General features: G+C 42.1%; 1 protein-coding gene across 1 annotated transcript in view; it reads left to right on the top strand.

Moving 5' to 3' along the window:
• OBFC1 (oligonucleotide/oligosaccharide-binding fold containing 1) overlaps positions 1-8114 on the top strand; it is a 26179-nt gene extending 18065 nt beyond the window's left edge. The window contains exons 7-9 of the mRNA XM_010134082.1: positions 3162-3284; positions 3863-3935; positions 7957-8114. Of these exons, the coding sequence (XP_010132384.1) occupies positions 3162-3284; positions 3863-3935; positions 7957-8114 (354 nt within the window). The remainder of the gene's footprint in view (positions 1-3161; positions 3285-3862; positions 3936-7956) is intronic.
• Positions 8115-14067: the final 5953 nt, after the last annotated feature.

Here is a 14067-nt window from a genome sequence, read left to right as displayed (position 1 = left end):
GAAATGTTTTTGCAAAAGTGATCAATGATTTTTGGATGCTTATGTGTTTGGATGAACGACTTCATCTATTCGAAAAGGACCTGATTTGGGAGCAGGGGGAGAATGCCTGCTGTCAGCACTTCAGGAAACCTGAAATTGTGCATGCTGAAACTAAGGCATGCTGAAGGGAGGGCACTCTGCAAAATGAGTTGTGAACATTGTGAGGTAAATTGAAAATCCACACCCAAATCTTGCTGGTGCTTTGGATCAACAGTTGAACTCCTTAATATCTGCACTTCTCAGACGAAAAGCTTTGTAAAAGTAAAGTGACAGCTAATAAGCTGTGACTCAGAAAGGGCTATGTTAACAGTTACAATACATCTTTGTAACTGTTTTTCAATCTCCTCTTGAAATAAAAGCAGGGATGTGAAATCACACAGGATCTCATAGTCCTGGGTTTTTTCTCCCTGTCTATAGCCCCATGTTCATTCTCTTTTAGATGTCCACTTAGAAGACTAAATCACAAGGTCAGTTGTATGTTGTCTGAGGGGTGATCCAAGTCCAGAGTAAATGAGGGCCTGGCTTGGCATAAGAGAAAGTGAAAAGGTGTTGGGAAGAAGTGCCGCTATTTGCGGGATGAGATGCTGGAGATGTTTTTGCTGGAGCAAAAGATTAAGTAATTTCAGATTGTGTTAACAAAGAAACTCATCAATTTTTGCTTTACTCAGAGGTCTGGAGAGGGCAAAGCATGTTCTAGAGCACACTAGGAAAAAGATGCAAACTTTTCCTGTCATTTCAGGATAATATTAAAGCTCTCAAAGAGGGCAGGAGCCCTCGTTTGTTCTTCAGGACTAGTCCTTCTGCCGTGGAGCCCTTTCCCTTGGTCTCTGCAGCATGTATGAGAGAGTGCTGATATGTAGCAGCTGCTTACTTATTTTCTCGCTCCCCAGCCTGCTTCTCTGCCTTCGCTCTGTCAATGCCTTGACTTGCATTTTTAGTGATTCGGTTTCAGTACCCATCCAGGCCAAGCTGTGTGTCAATTCATGCAGAGTCTGTTTTTAATTATCTCCCTCTTCTGACAGGATCTCAGTGTTAAGCCAAACTGAATAATTATCGTGCTGCTTTGGAGATATTTTTATCTTTTTTCTCCCCAAATGTTTACTTTCACATCAAAAATTGATCAGAGTCTTGAGGTGGCTGCTTTGCTAGCAGTTTCTTAGATTCTTGAGGATTTATTACTGCATTTGAGTGAGAGGCAAAGTCTCTTTGTTTTACATACGGCTATGAGAGTGTGCTTTTCCGTGAGAAAATACTCATTCTTCACTTAACCCTTCCTGCCACATTTTAGTTTGTTTCTTCAGTTCATCAGAAGAGGCACTATGAAGAGAAATATGATAGTTGTATTAATGCTGTGACTGGAATGTTCTCCAAATGTACAGTCAAGTTTGTAATTAGAAGCAGTGTCTGTTATCCAAACTGATATAGCTGTGGGGGACAGGGGGACAGGCAAACATTTGGTCACTGAAGTCCTGCAGCCTGGAACAGAAGGAGAAAACTGAATCGAGAATAATAGCCATTGTTCTATGTTAATTACCTTGAACTATTAGGCAATTATTTTTGATTGTTGATTTGAGAGGAAGAAGATAGTTAGCTGTTGTGGATAGAGAGAGAGGGAGATGTGATTATGGCCTGTTGAAGTATTGAGATTAGCTGAAGGAAGGGGATGGAGAAACTTGTGATCCATGCTAACACTAGTATCCGTGATGGATCTCTGAATGATTCCAGGTTAGGCACATCAGCTTCCAGGCTTAGAAGCAGCTGGAGTTTCACTTGAGAACTGCAAAGGGATTGAATGAATATTTTGTGAAAAGAGACTCTTCCATTGCTTATGCAGGGTCTGTTTCACATAATTCAATTCATTGTAGCACGTGGTGGTTGCCTGTTTCACTCCCAAGGAGTGAGCGCAGCTGGTGAGTGAAGTGGGATATGTCAAGTCTGATACTTTTGTTCCCAGCAGGGTGGGAGCTTTTATGGTGATAACTGAAAAGGCAGCTTGGCAAATCTTGCTTTGGTTGCTCTGGTGTGATTCTAGTTTATCATATGTTGGTTTGTGGGAAGCAGTTTAACTCTGTTCTCAAAGAAAACCACAGAGAGCACAGTGTGCTCCCAACAGATGAGGAAACAACAACTGGGGAACTGAAGCAGTCTGTGTAGGGATGTTGAAGAATACAGTAGGACAGTTAGAGATGGAGAAGAGTGAGTCAAGGTCTTGCTTTTATGTACCCATATTTTCTTCTCTCCACATCCCATTCATTTCCTTCCACTTCCCTAGGTGTCATTCTACGGTCTCAGCTCTGCTCTATTTCCAAACAAACAATGCTTTTCCCTCATTTTTTTTCTCCCCTTCCTTCCTGCTCCATTAGATGTGTCCCAAACACAGATCCCTTTGTTCTAAGTAACTCAGTTATGGACTTCAAGGCACATTGTTCTCCTTTCACAAGAGGCTCATTTCCCACCTGCCCTCGAAACTGAATCCTTGTTCCCTTTTCTTGTATGCCTGTCTTAATTTCTTGCATACTCTTTATCCTTTCATTTTATTAAGCTATGGGGAAACTCTCGAGAACATGACCAGAATGTATGTAAAAATATAGATATGAAGGGGACGAGAAACAAATACTGTTCTTGCCAGTTTCCTCCTTTTCCTTGGATGCTTTCTCAATTTCAAATCAGGAGATAGGAATCCAATTCCCGACACTTGGATGCTCCTGAATATCACCTTGCAAAGCACTGATTTCCCTATCTTCCTTCTCTTATTACCAGGAAAACTCTGAATATGAACAAAGCTTGGTTAGCTGAACAGCTAAATGCTCTGTGAACATCACAAGCCAATTCCAAAAGAGAGTTCTCGGTGCATAATCAAGTAGCTGTTAAATACAAAGAAGGCAGTTAGGAGTTAGGTTCCTTAAGAATAGCACAAGCTTCTGGGCTGTGTTTGTTTTTTAAAGCTTGGGGATGTTGGTTAGTTCATACTTTACAGATATGGTTTGTGGATTACTAAACGAAAAAAAAGTAAAAAATCACATGAAATCCTCTTGTTCTTGAAAGCACCTGGAGCTTTCACTGATAACTTTAGCTGAGCTGAGATTTCTCACCGTCTGCTGCATTCCTTTGTTCCCATCCAGGTGAAGTCAAAAAGTGACTCTAGTTCCAAAAGGATTCACAGCGTTTTTAAGGAAGCAATAAGGATGCTACAAGAAAAAGGCATGGTTTTCCAGAAACCCGGAAGCTCCAAGGACCTATACCATGTAAGGAACTGAGCTGTGGTTGCAAACAAGTTCAGGGGTACGACTGTCATAGTCAGCAAAAACAGCAGAAATGTTACAGAAAGAGAAACTGGACATCCAAGTGCTGTCTGTTTACTCTAAAATTTTATCTCAGCTTAATTCACTGTTGCTTTTACCTCTGTATCACCTGCTGAGTTGTTCTTTTTGTAACTCAGCACCAGACTTAAGCACTGCTGCTCTGCGAAGTGCGGTCTGTGTTGCCAAACTGCACTGATACAGCTGAGCACGCTGAAGCCTGGGACAATTCTCTTTATCAAAGTGGATTGAAACTTGGTGTTCTGCTGAGCTGGTCACCCTCCTTTGGGTTGAATTCTGGAATATCCTATTCTTCACCTAACTTGTGGATGGCTACTAATGGTGCTAAAAATAACTGAGGATCTAACATTCATTAGGAGTCTCGGAGGCAGTATGCAATGCAGACTGTAGTTGTGACAGTGTTAGTTTAGAATCCATTGTGGCCTTGGATTGCTTTTCAACAGCTGTGGCATCTGTGGTGAAACAGACTGCTACAAATTGCCAGTTTCTTCTGTTTTCTCCAGGTGACTGACCACGATAAGGAGCTGCTTAAAGTGACCCTTGATGTGATTAAGGAAGACTGTCGAAAACCCAGGCGTAAGTAGCAGATCTGATGAGCTGTTGCTGATACACTATGACAATATCTTCTCCTTTTGCTGCATTAGATATGCCTCTTGTCCTTACCCTTGAACTCTGAGCTAAGTTGCTGGTGTAGCTAATCGGATAACTAAAGCAGGAACAACTTCCTGTGAGCATGGAGAGAGATAGAGCGGGAGTGCCCAGCAGGAAGCAAAACTCTCAGATCTGAAATAAGCAGCCATTATCTTAGATCTGTATCATTTGAGAATACTTAGATTTGGGGAGGAACCAAATGTAATGAAGTTAGGTTAGCACCTAGCAGCTGTTGCTTTGCACTCTGGGTAAGTAGCAAATCTTGCTAGCTTGGTTTCTACAAGGGAGCTGACACAAAAGTGACTGTACAGAAAGATGAAATCTCCACCTCTGTCAAATCAACAATAAAACTTACTTAAGTCAGGAGGATATCGTATGTAGATTTTAAGCTCAGGTTGTTCTTTGCAGGTAGGGATTTTGGTCTAAAAAAATCCACTTTTTTTCAGATAAAATGCCACATGCGGCTTCTGAGATGTCCCTGTCCCATGAGCCTATTGTGTCTTATTGCCATAGTGATAGCTTGTGCTTGACTTGAATGTCTGCTAATTACACAGGTACACTGCTACAGTTTCTTTCAATTCATTGGGCAGAGAGTGTCAGCAGGTACCGCTGCTGGAGTGCAGCTATTTGTGGAGTAGAATGCACTTCAGTTTTAGTACAGAATAAATGACTGACTAGAAGGCATATAATCTTAAATTGCTTGTATCCTTACACTATCATAACGAATAGGCGCTGGTACGTGATGGTTATCCTGCAGTGAAGAAAGGCTAAGTGAAGTAGTACTATTTTTGAGTTTTCAACTGGTTTTCTTAAGCAGTGATGCCATTGTAGGCAAGGTTCTGTGTCTTTGGGGAATGGAGGGAGTAGATGTTACTGGGCATGCAGGTGAAGATGGGCTCATTTACCTGAGGCTGTTTCAGTGCTCCAGGTTACCGTATCACACTGTTTTATTGTCTTTTATCCAATTAACAAATACAAATATTCTCTGTAAGAGTCAAATCATTCCTCTGCTCATTTTATACATCAGCTAGTTTCCCTGGAAACCCATGGTTTGGGTTTGTTTCTTTTTTTTTTTTATAATTGTGCCACTGTACTGGCCAGAACCTGTCTACAGTTGGCAAAGGGCGCTGAGCAACTGCCTGGTGTTTAACCCCTGCCCTGTGCATTATCACACTGGTAAAGTACTCTCAGTGCTCAACAAGAGTTTAGGAAGTTCTTTCTCCCAGTCAGTAGTCAACAGCTGAGAGAAACATGTAGATCAGTCATAGAAAAGACTTTGAAGAGTCCTGAGTCTTCAAAGCCGTGTTTTCCATACTGAGCAGGTTAAAAATAGCAAGTGTTTTACAGAGCCTCTTGTTCTCCTTGAAGCTTTCCACCTACATAGCTTCTGGTTCTAAAGAGGACAATTTCCAGGTCGATATCTATTTGCTAGTTTTCAGAAGGACCGTTTCAATGTCCTGGCAGCTGGTGATAGATTTTGAGAAGGAAAGCCAGGAAGCTTCAGTCAAAACCAACAGAGTACTGTGGGTATTTTATTGTCACTGAAAGACGGAAGAGCACAAAGCTCGATGTAACTGTCGGACCCCCTCTGCTGGTGGGATGGCCCTTAGCCACCCGCTTGGCCTTTACCAGTGAGCAGGCTCGTAGTGAGAAAATAAGAACATGGTAATACCTCAAGGGCTTTTGCTTGTTTGTTGCAAGAAATCCCTACCCATTTTGCTTCAAGAGTAATATTAATTTTCCATGACAGGAAGACTGATTTATGATATAACAAACTTTTCCATCCAATGAGTTACTTCTCTGCCAGTTTTCAAGGCAATGCCTCACCCTATTTAGTTGTGACACATTTTCAGGCCCAACCCAGCTGCCTGGAACTATTGTACAAATAACAAATTCTCAGCGTGCCTAGTCAGAGCTTGTCAAACCCTCATCTGCAATATGCCTACAGGACAGTGCTAGACTTGGCTCCAATTGTAATTCCAAACAGCTTGATCTTAAACCCTCATGCAAGGACGCTGTGGATCTATCTAGAAGCTTAAGATAGCCAGAAAAGGATGACAGTACATTTTGACTGCAGAGTGAACTGCAAAATGGTAGACTTAGTCCAGATTTGTTTCTCGTTTTTTGACAAATTTGTTCTGGTTTTAGGCTTAGATGAGGCTAACAGTAGAGAGGAAACAACCAGAACCACTTGAAGTTAAATTTAATATGTCAGAATGGACCCCGTGTGAGATGTCCACAGTGGGCAAATGGTAATTGTACTATAACTCTGTCCTCCCTGATATTGGTAGTCAGGCAAGACAGTTAATCGCAGCCTGGCCCACCTCAGCTGGTGAACAAAAGCTAGAATCCAGTACGTCAGTGAAAGAGGGACAGGCAGCACGACTCCACTCCAAGGAGCGTGTTCCCTCAAAGTTGGGCCACAGACTAGGAGTGTTTCCAGGTTACATACCTGCAGCTACCTCAAAATGCCATTTTCTACCAGCATCTAGGAGGAAAGTATGCATTGTACTGTTGGGCAACACTTGAGTCACTAATCTAATTCATCGAGAGTTATGCTAAATTGCTGCAGATCAGGGATGGGCACTTTAACCTTCTTATGACAAACCTGTGACTAATGCAAAATGCAGCTACCCACTTTGTTTGCCCAGGTAGAGGCATTGTTCTGTTCTCTGCACGTACCCATTCCAGGGTGGTGGAAGTATTTTTGGCTACCAACCCCAAAAATATTTTATCACGCTGGATCACTGAGTTCTAAAGAAATATCTTTGCCTGATTTACAGCCTATTATGAATTAGGTAGAACTGCTTATATATTAGTACTCAGCATTACCTCCTATCTACCAGTGACTTTTCTCAGCAGCTGCTAAGGCAGTTCTGGGGCTTCGCCAGTTCTAGAGACTGGCAAAAATAAAAGTAAAGGCAGCATCAGCAAATAGTGGGGCCTCTCCCTGGTCCATGGCAGTTTCTCAGTACCCTTATCAAATTTACCTTACGTTATGTGAGCTGAGGGCTGAGGAGGAGGAAAGTTGTTCATACTGATGTGTCTCCTTTATGCTAGGTTTCCATTGTTAGCCATGGAGGAGAGAGAAATCTGCTGTAGAGTTCAGCACTAGTGGAGACTGGGAGTGTGCAGCACTGATCAGTGGGCTTACAGGGTCTGTTGGAGGAAATGCTGACTGGGACAGCTGAGCTTCAAATCATGGCTCTACCAGGCACACAGCAGCTGTGTGACTATCTTTGTCTGTGGCTTGCCTGCCAGGAAAGGGGATTCTTTTTACATTTCTGTTCTCTCATACATTTTCATGCTTAATTCCTTGTAAAAGGAGATAAAACTTCATACTGAAGTTCTGTGACTTTCTGCTCCTGTAATTGTCTGAGCAGTCTGAAGTGTGGGGATGGGATTGCGTTGCTAGGTGAATGAAAGTTGCACTGTAGCAGCGTTTCCACAAGATGCCAGCATTGGGCAAGCAGTTACAGGTCCTGGCTATGGACCTGCCTTCTGTACTAGACGTGTTTGAGGTTGGGTGTGAGCAAAAGGATTTTTTTGTTGTTCTTGTTTCTTCTGCAGTTGCAGAAACTGGATGACTTGTGTAGGTGGCCAGTGGAGGTACCCTAAAGTTGTTAATCTCATCATCACACTGTACCGAATGAGCCCTGAATATTAGAGTTTGCAAGACTGACTGTCTTTCACCCTCATTACTAGTGTTACAGCCCTGACTCTTCCCAGAAAAGACAGTGGGAGCAGTTGATAATTGGAGAACTGTAGGCACAGACTGGATCTCTCTGAATACATGCATCTCTGCTTTAGTACCTGAGGTATTCTTCCTCTCTGACATCTGTAGGGTTTTTTTTTCATGACTAATCTGGTTTATAATAGTTAAAAAGAAACAGTTACACTCAAGTCTTTCCTTCATGCCTGTTTGCATTTTCCTTTTTTTCTGCAGATGCTGAAAAAGGCTGCCATTTCCTTCATGTCCTGAGTTGTGTTCGGCAGAGCTACAACCCCTCTCTGTCTGAAGTGGTGTTGCACCGTGTCTTGGAACTGCTGGAGAGTAACAGTGATGTTGTCAGCACTATGGAAGGATATTATATGACATTTTAAAGAAAGAAAATAAGACACATTTGTTCTGGTTCATTCAGGATAAAGGAGGGAAGGAAGAGAGGTTAAGTGACCCTGAAAAGCTGCTATTACCTGCTATGGTCTAGGTGGGGGGGAAAAAGAGCATTCTAATTCTCCAAATGCTGTTTTTGTCCAGCTTGAGAGAAATGGTTCAGTACTCATTTTAATATTCTTGCTGACTTCCTTGCTGTTCCAGATGAAAATTGTATCAAACCGATTCTGAACATTCTAATACAGTGGGGGAGCTGGAAAAGAAGCTGGGTTCTTCCCCTGCAGTAAGGTGTGACATGGTCATCCTCACACTTACATCCAGTGAGCCCTAAAGAAAAGTCACTGGTAAAGAGTGCTGTTTACAGCAGGACTCATTTCTCTGGCTTAAAGATTGATCTTGTGATCTTTCCATATGGTAATAGCTGTTGATCTTTCTTTTTATGTATACTTAATAATAGCTAGAGAAAGGACATGCAAGCAAACAATCAAAAGGTTGGCTGTCCTCCCTGGCACTGGTGTACCCATATCTGTGCATACATGTTCCTGAATGTGCACAGCTTTCCCTCTACTGAAACAGTCCTCACCTTTCTCTGAAAAGTAATATTCAGGAACGGGGTCCTGCAGCCCTTCATCGTTCAGCCTTGCACACTGCTTGTCAAGCATGTCTGGATTCCCCTGGCTACCGTGTGCACTACTGATGCCTGTTCTTGTGAATTCTCTTCAGACCAGAATTCTCAAAATCAGCCACTGTTTTGCTGTTTATTTTTAAATTGCTTCGTACATCACAAATAGAAAAGAAAATATGAAAGCCAGCAATACCCACTGTAATATCCATGCTCCCTGTTGCCTTCTGCATCTTCTATACCTTGTCAGCTTTGGGGGATTATCCATATCTGTGTTTGCAGAGGAACACAAGACGTTGATGAAATAACATTGCTCTAAAGAAAGTGACCATGCAAGATGTTTGATCTGGAATAATCACAACTCTGCTATGTGCCATGGTTCAAAGCTCGGGGCTCTTCAGTATTTATCCTTAGAGAGGGCTCGATGTTGCAGGGGCTTGTTTTTTTAATTAATCTGTTTAATTAATGGTGTGGAGGCGAGATCTTCAACTTGAAAAGAGTAGAAAGGATTGAATGTATCCTTCCTCTGCACTTTCCCTGTAACAGCTGAAATAGCAGACTCGTGGGAGGCAGATGTAGTGGTAAAGCCCTATAAGGATTGACATAGCAGGGAAAAATAAACCATATGCATGAGGAAAGCCAGTGAGTAGCCCCATGTGTGCCAGGTCTCTGGTTTGTTGTTATATTATAGGCCTCATTCCAGGCCCTGGCTGCAGTGAGATATAGGCTAAGAGAAAGGTATGACAAAATATTTGGCATTTGCATTCAGAGGCCTGTGGAAAACTCTGGCCCTTTAAGGTAGTGTGTTAGTCCATAGTGGAAAACTATGTATGAATCATTCTTTTGCTGTAAGTTCCTACTTGCTGCAGGGCTCAATAGTTGGTTTCCTTGCAAGCTGCCCTACTCCTAGTGTTGCTGCTCTGTTTTGAGTTCAGTACCTTCTGGTCAGATCTTAATGTGGGCTTGAACAGGTGCTGAGAGGATGTACCTGTGCAGAAGGAAATAAGAGAAGATGATTAAGAATGAATTGTAGAAGTCTTCCTGCTCTGTCCATCCACCTCCTCCACCTCTAACCCCTCGAACATCTCTGGAAATCAGGGAAAGAAATCCAGATTCCGAATAAAGTGGTACTGAGGCGAATTGCAGCTTTAATTTATGCCTATGAAAAGATCAGATTGGCCTCAGGGGAGGTACGCTTTTCAAATTCCTGCTCTGATAACTGATCAGTTTGAAGTGATGCTTAAAATCAGAGGCCACCTATGGAAAAAACAGCATGGAATATTGATTCCTAAATTCAAACTCACTTCAGGAGTTAACCATATGTTACTGCTTGACAAGTCGCCTACTTGGCATGAGTTTGAGGATATTTTAAAGAAAAGTATGTGGTATCTTGAACCATATAGCAGAGCATGGCATCTCAAATTTGAGAGACTGGCTTGGCCATTTTCTTGAGACGTTCTGTATAAGCAAAAGCTGGTTTTGCTGAGAAAGGGTTAAAAGAACACTTAGCTCAGTGGGAAAGGTGATCTCTCTTAGGTTAGAGGAAAGAAAGACCTTGGTTCTCTGAAGGGTGTCAGCCAAGTGTGTGGGCTGGCTGAGTTTTGGGAGGAGCTCTGCTCAGCTAAATAGTGGAGGAAAAGATAGTCTGGAGATCATGTTGCTCTTTAGGGTCTCTTTAAAATAAATTCATACCAAAATAGGATTACAGCTTGTATAGTCATACATGCAGCTTCTAATTGGTTCTGTTGCCTCCAACTTTGATGCTGCTCTTCCTGTGTTTTCGATGTGTTTCTGTGTGTAAAGACTGCCTAAAACCCTTTCCCACCTATTTTCTGTGCATTGGAGGTTGATGCAGACACACTGTCTGCCCTGTCTATTCTGCCCCTGTTGCAATTTAAAAGTTCTGATCAACTTTGAAGCCTCAGAGCTTCAGGAAAGACAGGTAAGTCGCTATGGAAAGAACCTGTTTGGGGGAGATTTTAAACTGGTCCTTGCTCACAATGCTGGACTCCTGTGACAGAGGGTGTGTTCTGCTGGAGATTGCTCCCCAAGAACAGGAAAAAGGGATTTTTCTCACTTGAGTTTACTCAGGGAAGTAATATGAATGGACACAAGGGAGCCTACAGTTTTTACAAGAGTGAAAGGTTAAGGTAAAATTAAAGGAGGAGCTTAGATTTCAGTTACACAGATTCTAATTCTGAATAACTGTACAGAATAGTTGTGCCTTAAGCTTGCATGCTCTGTTTTTCCCACAGTAGCCACCCAGCACAAACTAACACTTACTCTGCTTGAGTGCATTCCCTCCCTTGTACCTACAGGGAATACCATATGCATATGCCTGCCCAGAAGTACCCCAGCTAGCTGTGGGAGCACAGAGCTCACTGTAGGTTGATTTACCCATTTACTCAGTATCTCTTACAGTATGCTTCTGTGACAGCAGTCTAGACATACCCATATTGGTATAAGTCACCTTTATGTAAGTCTAACTACACACACTAGGGCTTTTACTGCTAATAAACTGTCTCTCTGTTTAAAGATTGTATCCTTAACCAAGAGAGTCATATCATGCACACTGTTAAAATTTGTAGACTTAGACCATGCCTACAAAATATTGTGTGGAACATTCGGTGAAAGCATGCTTTCTTGTTTTGTTCGATTTGAAAACTCGTTAGGCAACACAATTATTACTTGTTTATTAAAGGACTTTGAAGGTGGCACTTTAATGTAAAACCGACAAGTGAGAATTCATGTTCTAGGACTGCCTCATGACCAGTTCCAGTTTCCATAGGAACAGTTATGGCAGTAAAAGGCAGGTAAGTAAAATGGAGTTTTTAAAAGCAGTCAGCATTTTTATGTTACCTTAAAAAGGTACATTTCCATAGAAATGCAGCACCTGAGAACAAAACTTACCGAAGAATCTTAATATTATATTCTAGCAAAATGTAAGGTGATTGTTTTTCTGGTGAGGAGATGAAGGAACAAGTCTACCTTCTGTCCCTGCCATCTGCTTAGGTGAGAGAAGGGATGAGGTTGCTTCATGCCTCGGTTTCCCTGTTTTGTAAATTGGGGTTAATACAGTTCCCTGTGTAGGGCATAAGCCTGCATTTTTCTTAATGTTAGTCATTAACAGCTCCCATCAACAGATCTCTTAAACTCCTCTGAGTCTCTGTGGGAAAGGGTGAATGGATGCTGGAGTGAAACTTAGTTCTAATCCAAGCCCCACTTTTGCTAATAGCTTTATCTTTGACTTTTTCCATGCTTATTGCTTTGCCTGTCTTGTCTTTTTGCTCTCCAAATGTCCTATGAGGCAATGATGGTCTCTCTGTTTTTACTTATATCAATTTTTTTTCCTGGAATCCTGTTCCCTCTTATGAGTTTTTAGATGATTTCTTAGAAATTCAGGTAAATGAGTTCTGAGTGTTCTTGTTCTCAAATCTTCAGATTGTAAATTAGTACCCATAAGTGTATGTATTTTACACAAGTTACCTGCAAAATTAAGCTTTTCTTTCAAAGTAATAAATGAAAAATTTAAAGATTGGCTACATGACTGAAAGCTGTTACTTTTGTGGATCTGCCCATACCTGTGTATGCCAATGATGAACACCATAAATAGAAGGAGTTGCTAAATCATTTTTTAAAATGAGAATTCATCAGTGAGCAGCCAGTGAGGCATAGAGCCGCACGGAGAATTATGAGTCAAAGTACTGAAAATGTGCTTGTCAAAGAAATGCAGTTTGGTTTACTTTGGGAGTAAGCCGATCCTGTGGGGAAAAGATGTGCCTAGCAAAGATTTGTATCTTTATACTTACCTCTAAATGGCAAGGGAGCAAGTTCAGATCCCATGGGCAACCTGAATTTTGAAACTTCCTGTCAGTGCAGCGCTACGTTGTTTATGGCTGTCTTTCAGCACAGTCTCAGCCCTCCTGCCCCAACCCTACAGGCTAGCGAGCAAACGAAAGTTCAGTCGCAAAGATAAAAGAATAGTTATAATAATCACCACCCTCCCAGAGCCCTGGAATTACAGAAACATTTTTGTGGATGTTTGTTGGCAGCAGGGAAATGCTGAGCCAGGGATCTTGGGTTTCATTCCCAGCAATAAGCCTTGTCAGGCATAGACAATTTCCCCCTAATTTCTTTCATCTATTTCTGCTCTCCACTCTCTCCTCTAACTGTCATTTCTCAGGCCCTTCATTTCATTCACAGTCTCATGGTTCATCTCTGCACCATGGATCCTGCTCAAACCTCCTTCCTCTACTTTGTTCACTTTTTCTTTCCTAACTGAAATATCCTTGTTAGCATCTGGCAATTGAAAGTTTCAGTACAATCCTCTTGCCTAACTGGCCAGGCACTGTTCATGGTCTGTTCTGATTCCACCAGGCTATGCTTTGCTCTTTGTCTAGGCACCGGAAGAGGCAGGTATCATCCACTTCACTCATATCATCCACATGAGCTTTCTTCCCCATGTGGTTTGCAGCAGCAAAGAGCTGCAATTTCAGGAAAACACTTTTTTCCACCCCACCCTCCCAAAGACCCAGTGGCACCCTCAGAGATTCTAGTGCTGGTTTTCTTGCAGGTATCCAGGTACAAAATACATAAAATTGAGAAATAAAACACTGGTGTCTTGCCTAAACCTGAGCAAGCACAAGTCACGCCCCTGACAGAAGCTATCTGCCTCTTCCTGCCACTTTCACATCCTTGCAGATTTCACTGCAGACGTGATCTGTAAAGTTGTGTGTCCATTAGTTACCACGTCTTCTTTCAGCCTGTGTTTTCTGAGAAAGGGTGGTTGTACTCCAGTGTGGTTGTACTGTGTGTTGGGGCATTTGTCCTTTTCCTTCCCACCACCCAAAGTGACTGCAATCTGTTGTCTGGTTAAGAGGGGTTAAGGACCCTGAGCTGTAATGGTCTTGCATGTTTTTAGAAAATGGATGCACTGATAGAAGAGGGAAGCCCAAATTAGTGTCTCCATTAAGAGGAAGGAAGAAACTCAGTCACACAACACTAGAAAAACCACACACAAGACAGTCTCAAGGAACCTGTTTTTGTAAATTCAGTAACTTCAGCAACTTCAGCTACCACAAGAAGGACTTGTTCTGCAGTGCTCTTTTAAGATATGACTGGACTGTTTTTCCTAAAGCTTGCTTGTAGAGATTACCTCAACACAGATGTTCATGATGGGAAACTAAAAATCAAACCATTAAAATCTGGTGAAGTTATAGCATCTACATCAGGGTACAAAGTTGAGAACTGATTGACAGGGATGCCACCAGTCCATTCCCACTAATATCTCTTAGCTGTGCAATGGAGGCTGTACTAATCAC

Source organism: Buceros rhinoceros, unplaced genomic scaffold, assembly GCF_000710305.1.
Source record: "Buceros rhinoceros silvestris isolate BGI_N320 unplaced genomic scaffold, ASM71030v1 scaffold5984, whole genome shotgun sequence".
Classification (NCBI taxonomy): Eukaryota; Metazoa; Chordata; class Aves; order Bucerotiformes; family Bucerotidae; genus Buceros; species Buceros rhinoceros.
The sequence above is the reverse complement of the archived record's forward strand: the minus strand, read 5'-3'. Positions and strand labels throughout refer to the sequence as shown.